The 7,690-nt window shown below is 43.7% G+C and overlaps 1 protein-coding gene across 4 annotated transcripts; it reads right to left on the bottom strand.

The window, feature by feature from the left end:
* Nucleotides 1-2,182: 2,182 nt before the first annotated feature.
* LOC119365073 lies at nt 2,183-7,124 on the bottom strand. Of its 4 annotated transcripts, none has more exons than XR_005175308.1 (4): nt 6,685-7,124; nt 3,655-6,417; nt 2,974-3,578; nt 2,183-2,462 (listed from the first exon to the last, which is right to left on the bottom strand). XR_005175308.1 is itself a non-coding variant. In XM_037630661.1 (2 exons), exons 1-2 carry the CDS (start codon nt 6,816-6,818, stop codon nt 6,162-6,164), a joined length of 390 nt encoding a protein of 129 aa, XP_037486558.1. In that variant the 5' UTR covers nt 6,819-7,121; the 3' UTR covers nt 6,041-6,161. The 4 variants fall into 4 exon arrangements, 1 of the variants encoding a protein (XP_037486558.1); XR_005175310.1 differs by having other exon boundaries at nt 3,478-3,578; XR_005175309.1 differs by having other exon boundaries at nt 2,183-3,578; nt 3,655-3,739; nt 3,844-6,417.
* Nucleotides 7,125-7,690: the final 566 nt, after the last annotated feature.

Below are 7,690 nucleotides of genomic sequence, written 5' to 3'. Positions count from 1 at the left end.
GAAAGGGTCCAATGTAGCAAGGAGCCAATTTGCCTTTGATACCGAATCGATGGGTTCCCTTTAGAGGAGTAACCCGAAGGTAAGCCTTCTCGCCGACTTCATAAGTCATGGCCTTATGCTTGCAATCATATTGGCTCTTCTGACGAGATTGGGCTGTTTTCAATTTCTCACGAACGATGCGAACTTGCTCTTCTGCTTCCTGGATCATATCCGGGCCAAAGAATTGTATTTCCCCGGTTTCTGACCAGTTAAGAGGCGTCCGACACCTTCGTCTATAAAGAACCTCAAAAGGAGCTTTGCCCAAGCTAGATTGATATCTATTGTTATAAGCAAATTCAGGGAATGGAAGGCATTTCTCCCAATCCATTCCGAATGAGATAACAGAAGCTCAGAGCATACTTCCAGAATTTGGTTAACGCGCTCTACTTGACCACTTGATTGAGGGTGAAAGGCGGTGCTAAAGGAGAGACGAGTTCCCATAGAATTTTGGAAACTTTCCCAAAATCGAGAGGTGAAGAGACTTCCACGATCCGAGTTAATTTCCAATGGAACACCATGGAGAGACACTATTCGGGAGATATACAAGTCTGCTAGGTGACTAGCGGTTATACTCTCTCGAATAGGCAGGAAAAGGGCTACTTTGGAAAGACGATCGATGACAACGAAGATAGCACTATTCCCTCTCTTGGTCCTGGGAAACCCGGTGATGAAATCCCTACCGATTTTATCCCATTTCCTTTCAGAAATGCTCTACTTTAACACGACGACAGACGTCGCAATTTGCAATATGTTGAGAAATTTCTGTCTTCATCCTAGTCCACCAGAACCTCTGGCGTAGGTCCTGATACATTTTGGTACTACCGAGATGAATGGTGAGAGGAGATTCATGAGCTTCCTTAAGTATTAACTGTCGTAGTTGTCGTTTCTTGGGAACCACTAAACGGTTCTCGAAGAAGACAACTCCTTGATCATTCACAGTGAAACATTTAGCAGCTTCACTAGCAATGTTCTCCTTGATCCGAGATATCCCCTTGTCATACCGCTGAGCGGTTATGATATGATCCATAAGGGAAGGTTTCGCCACCAAGGTAGATAGGAACCCTTGAGGAACAATGTGAAGGTTAAGCATCCGAAATTCCTCATGGAGAAGTGGTTGACTTTGTTGTAACATCAGGTTGTTACAATAAGATATACGACTTAGTGCATCAGCCATGACGTTGGCTTTGCCTGGGGTGTAAGTTATCCCTAAGTCGAAATCTGTGATCAACTCGACCCAGCGTCTTTGCCTGAGATTCAAATCCGGTTGGGTGAATATATATTTCAGACTTTGATGATCGGTGAAGATTTCAGAACGATTACCGAGAAGGTAATGTCGCCAGGTTTTGAGTGCATCGACTACAGCTGCAAGCTCTAGATCATTTGTAGGATAATTTTCCTCATGTGGACGCAACTGTCGTGAAGCATAGGCAATTACATGACGATCTTGCATGAGTATGCAACCTAGTCCTTGTCGTGAGGCGTTGCAATAGATAACAAAGTCCTTGGAGAAATCTGGTGGTACCAGTACGGGAGCATATGTCAAGCGTCTTTTCAGCTCCTGAAAATTGTTCTCGCACCGTGGGGTCCACTCGAACTTTTTATCTTTCTTGAGGAGTTTATTTAGAGGTTTAGCAACTTTGGAGAAGTTCTCGACAAACACTACACCACGACACTCAAAGCAGGGTCAAACAATCTGTCGGCATAGGTCACCTAAGGCGACACATTTAGTATTGGCAAAGAACTTCCACGACGGAAAGGAGCTGTCGCCTATAGTGCTGCCAGGAAAGGTTTTTGCCGACAGATAAATCTATGCCGTCGGAAAGTATGACGACGTTGGTGAGATCTACGCCGACAGACATTTCTGCAGTTCATCTGGCACTGCACTATGCCGACAGATTGTGTGACGCCGTAGCTATGCCGACAGTCTATCTAATACTACATCTGCCGACAGATAGTGCAACGGCCATTTCTATGCCGACACTTTATCTGCCAGTACGCAATACAATCAAAATCATATTATTCAAATCATTTCAGTACGCAATACAATTGCACTATTCCATTTATCACAAGATAACATGCAAATGCATGCATTCATTCAACATATATAGAATATTCCAATTGCACTCTTCCATTCATCACAAGATAACATCCAATGCATTCATTCAACATATATAGAAGATTCACTAGTTTTCTTCACTCAAGTTAGCTCCAGCCATTAAGGAAAAATACAAGTCGGCATTCAGGTCATGGCCAGTTACAAAATATGATGAGCAAGTTCTCAAGAGACCAAATGTTCGATCACTTGGCTACTACAAAATATTATGGGAGATACCCGGTCTTTGATCAAGCCGACATCAACTTCCATATGAACAACAAAACATCCTAGATCAACTTCAGTACATGGTACTTTCTCCCATTTGTCCCTGCAAAAGAACTTGTATCTTTGAGCAATTTTAGAAAATGAGAAGGACATGCAACAAAATGAGGGCAGGATGGAAGAGACGTGATTTTCTGGACTGTATTGCATCCGAACCTATTCTCAGCAATGTTAGAGTTTTGTTGTGGATCTATACCAAGTTAGTGACGTGCAAACCATTTTGCTTAACAATAAATTTTACTAATTCTTGTACTAGGCCTGCTCGGGAGCGGGGTTTCCATAATATATCAATCTGACACACAACCCTAAGCTACAGTACCAGGTCAGTCCATAATAAGAACTCAAAGAATATTTTTATTATGTAATGTCGTTTCCTGTGCAACAACAATCAGCATCCTCATAGCTAGTTATATACTGTACAAAATGTTATTTATTTCAGTCCAAAAGAGATGATAAAAAATAGTGTGGTGACTGCTGCTAAAAGTTCTGTACAAAACAATTATGTTCTATATTTTCAGTCCAAAAGAGATGATATAGTGCAAAATGATGTTTCCTACCTAAGGAAACCATCGGTACTTGTTAGTTCTTCAACATCAAATAGCAGGGGAGCCAAAGATTCATGTGGAGAGATAAGGCCAGTAAATATGATCCAGTATAGGAGGAACAGTCAACCAAAGATTCAGGAGGAGAGATAAGGCCAGTAAATTCTAGGAATCAATAGCAGGAATGATAAATTCTAGCGCATTAGTGGAACTTTAATGGGATTGAACTAGTGCATATGATAGAACTTTTAGTTACAGAAAGATCTTGAGCTTTCACATGTTTTCCCCATTCTCCATAGGACAGAACGAGGAACGAGAAATAGAAAAAAGCATTGAAGATTGCACCAGGACACAAACAGGTCAGAAATAGATGTACCAGGTCACAAACAGATGTAATATAAACTAGACAAAACATGCCGATCCACAATACTAGATGAATGAAAATAAAATACTTTCGAAAACAGAATTGCAAAAACATGTTGATCCACACTACTAGAGGTACTGGTAGTGGTATACTACTTGCTCTCAGTTCCAAGTGTCAGATAGAACATGGTGATGTTGACAGGAATAATAACTGAACTCTGCGATGACGACAACCATGACTTGGTGCAAGGTTTGATCTACAAAAATAACAATTAGTTTGCATCAGGTGATAGTTTACGCTAGAATAGGAAAATGTATAAAATATATTTTTACCCTATTTGATAGCCATGCAATGGACATGTGGTGAGCATCGCCCATTGTTTGCATTCCATCATATCCACAAGCAAGCTCCACCTCTCTTTTCAATACAGCATTCACATGAAATTTGTAATATTGCAGCCAAGAACTTCACCAAATAAGTATTAATAAAAGAAAGGAGTGATTTAACATGGAAACTCTAACCATGTGGTTGTACTCCAACATATCACTAACACTGCGTTTGGATGTCTGTATTCAGCCTCTGAATTGGGAATTGGTATTGGCAGCCCCCAATTCAGCTGTTTGGATGTCCTCTGTATTGGCCGATGGAAATGAATATCAATACAGAGCTTGAATCCTCTCGCTTGTGCTGAATACCGAGCCCGAACCCTTTGATTTGCTCGGAAACGCTCGCCCCCGCAAAACGTACCGGTTCGTCTTGATAAGAAAAAAGAAGCCCATGGAGAGAGGAGCAGGGAGCTCCGCCGCCGCCCTCGCCCCTTGCGCTCGCCGGCCTCCAGGAGCCCCCCGCCGTCCATGGAGGAGAGAAGCAGGGAGCTCCGCCGCCGCCCTCGCCCCTTGCGCTCGCCGGCCTCCAGGAGCCCCCCGCCGTCCATGGAGGAGAGGAGCAGGGAGCTCCACCGCCGCCTCGTTCCTCGCACTCGCTGGCCTCCAAAGTGAAATTGGCAGGGAGCTCCTCCGCGTCCCCATTCCGTCCCTGCCTCCTCCGCCTGCGCGCCCACCACAACCTCATCCTGTATCTCGGGCGTCCCCATCCCCATCCTGTGGTGGCGACAAATTCCTCCCTCACGACCATGACCCTATCCCTCCCTCCCGCAGTGCTTTCTTGGCGGAGGCAGCCTCATCTCGGCAAGACTGAATCCTTGTTGGCCTGTCTCCGACGGAGAGCGGCGTAGCGGCGGCGGTCGATCTTCTGCAGGGCGGGAAGCTGAATAGACAAGGAGTGGCGAGCAGCGGCAACAAGCAGTTTCGAGCAGGATTGGCGAGCAACAGAGGACAAGCAGCGGTCGGGAGCGGCAGCAAGTATTAGCGTGCAGAGCTAGCAAGCATGGCTCCCCGAAGTATTTTTTTTATGCTCTTGAGCGTACTTTGGTAATGTTTTTGTTGCAAATACAAACAAAATGGCGCTGAAATTTGTCACATTCCATCTTCAGAATCTTCATACTCATGTGAACATGCAATTCCAGACTTTGTCATCCAAACAGGACTTGGTAATGAAACCTGATGAAATTCCAATAGCTAATTCAGCAAACAACGAAACAAGCGAATTCGTATTCATGCCATTTCAATTTCCTTGTCGAATTGGTATTCCAGTCAATTCAATACAGAGCCCAACAATACAGACATCCAAACAGAGCCTAAAGGTATTTCTGAATTGGCCATCATGTGGCTGTTATTGCTACTGGACCATGTAGCTGGGGTCAAATAGCTTTAGAGAACACTAAACCAGACTGACATTTACCGAGTGAAATGACATCAAGCAGTTTTCCTGAACTTAAAAAGGTCCACTTTCTGCATAATTGTTTGATGTTAATGTATACATAGGTTTTTTTAGACCATCAGTATATTTGAATAGTCCCCCTCAACAGGAAAAAAACAACATGAAAACTGTAACAGAAAATCCAGCAGAATGCAATTTTTTCTTGTGTTTGCAAAAGTTTATTCTACCACATAGTTGTTACATGTGAGATCTAGCTGGTAAGATGAACATCAAGAAGTGCTCTACACATCTAAAAAAAGTTATCTCTGCAGGGTGCTATGTACATCCTCAAAGGTTGGGAAGAAGGCTCAAAGGGACAGTGAAAGACTGACTTTCAGACTTTAAGATATACTATATGTGTAGATATCATATCTTTATCTAAATTTCTTATTCCCCACAAACCTCGGGAGAAATATATATGACAAAAGCACGTTTCATGCACGAGTTCAAGAGTACCAGATCATTAAGAGAATGATTCCCAGTCCATTATACTCGAGCCCCAATTAAAAATATAGTCCATCACATATGCTAACTGTAAAATTTTGCTTTAGATGTGATAGAGAACAATTCAACAAGGGCGGCAATTTCAGAACAACAAAGAGATGAAACCAACATACAATTTCTTTGAAATTTTGTAAACTTTTAATCCCTCAATCCTAGATGCTAGTACCATTCATGTGCTCTTCAATAGTTAAATTCAAACAACATATGCTAATATCATTAGGGGATTTAGTACATAAATAACTTACTATTGGTTTTGTTTTTTGAAGCCATAGCTGGCAATACAAATCCCACGCAGACTTTGTTCTATTGTTTAGTTTTGGCATAAAGATTGTAATGCTTGACTGAATTGTAATTCGGTAGATAAATGTTAATCACTAAATTCTGTAACATGTTGAGTGGGAGAAATGGGAACACATAATTATTGAAGAAAATAACCAGAAAACACTATGTATCCATTTACAAAGCCTAGTTGATGCATCACACGTAGATATAGCCTATCAAATCAATTAAGTACCCACTAAAATATAGAAATTGATTTCAGAGTTTGACTAATAAGAAGCAAGAAAGAGGAATGCTGTCGAGATGATTTTGTTTGACAGGAACCCAAGCCTGGAATTGTGTTGAATCGAACCCTCCTGATCTCTGAAGAAGACTGCAGAAATATGCTGAATCCCAATGGTTTGACGACGAAGGCGCCATCCCATGCCCCGACCACTACCTCGCCCGCTCCATCAGATCCAAGCAGGGCGCGGCGTGCAGCATCCCGATATCCCCTGAGCAGGGCATTATAGAGCGATATGAATTTCGATCCATGTGGAGACAAAAAGCACATCCATGTGGGGACACAAATTTTTTTTCCAGTGGCTTTGTTTGATCAAATTAAGATTTTCAAAACACATCTACAATAATTTGCTTCAGCTTAAAACTGATGTGTTCATGTGATTGCAACAGAGATCTATCTGTGATGAACTAAAATAACCACTGCAAGATAGATCTATCTGTTTCAGTTTCAGTTCAGTAAAATGGGGGCAAAAGCTTACCTCTTGAATTTTGTAGGCTGGGCGGAGGAAAGAAGATCCGCAGGAACAGACATTGCCGATGGAGGAAGAACCACGGTGGATCCTCCGTGGCTGACGGTACTGCTTCTCCTCACTGGTGGAAGGTGCTGCTGCATCTATCTGGTGGTGGTTGACGGCGCTGCTTCTCCTCGGTGCCGCTGCTGCTCCTGCCGCAGTGGACGGCTTGCTGCTACTGGGAGGATGGTGCACTGTGGGCTAGAGGGAGGTTGGGGTCGGGATGATGTGGCGCGAGGGGACCAGTGGAAGGGCGGCGGCGCGCAGGTCGGGGGCCGCGGCGCAGACGGGCGGGGGCGGCGGCGGCGGAATCGGGTTAGGTTTAGGGTGTGGGTGACGAGAGGAGAGAGGTGAGGTTGGTATTTCTGTGTGAGGGGGCGATAGAGATGCGTGTTTTTTTTGCTAGTCCGCCCCGAATGAGTGTTTCACATAGCGTGCGCATGGCCTTCTTTCAGCGCCAATTTTTTTATATGGGCCGAAGCAAACAATGCCAACACTTTTTGTGTCCTCATGAATCGGCGACACACAAACAATCACTAAAGACTTCATACGCCGACAGAAATTACGTCGGTGATTCCATGGTGCTTTGGTGATAGATAATGTGACATGAGCTTATCTAACACTGACATGCTGTGTGTTGGAATAGTTTCGGCCAAAAAAAGTGTCGGCGATGCTCACTTTTACCAACAGCCGCATGTCGTCTTTGTAGTGTCATGGTGTAGTGAAAGCAGCGACAATAGCTCGCTAAGCCAAGGAAACTCCGAGCTTGCTTGACCGATTCAGGTGGTGTCCAATTAAGAACGGCCTGAACTCGCTCGGGATTGACAGCAATACCCTTACCAGATATTACATGGCCTAGGTAGGTTACTTCTGGCAACCAGAATTCACACTTAGAAAATTTGGCATAAAGGCGGTGCTCTCGAAGTTTCATCAACACTAGCCTTAGATGCTTGGCGTGTTCTTCCTCATTCTT

Source organism: Triticum dicoccoides, chromosome 2B (assembly GCF_002162155.2).
Source record: "Triticum dicoccoides isolate Atlit2015 ecotype Zavitan chromosome 2B, WEW_v2.0, whole genome shotgun sequence".
NCBI classification, from domain to species: domain Eukaryota; kingdom Viridiplantae; phylum Streptophyta; class Magnoliopsida; order Poales; family Poaceae; genus Triticum; species Triticum dicoccoides.
This window is presented reverse-complemented; position numbering and strand designations above follow the sequence as displayed.

What these genes read in the sequence shown, in the direction of transcription:
- LOC119365073 (XM_037630661.1), bottom strand. Translation starts at nt 6,818, where the DNA reads ATGCAGCAGCACCTTCCACCAGTGAGGAGAAGCAGTACCGTCAGCCAC. An exon ending in CAGCCTACAAAATTCAAGAG is followed by an intron (nt 6,418 to 6,684) that starts GTAAGCTTTTGC and finishes TGCCCTGCTCAG; the next exon opens with GGGATATCGGGATGCTGCAC.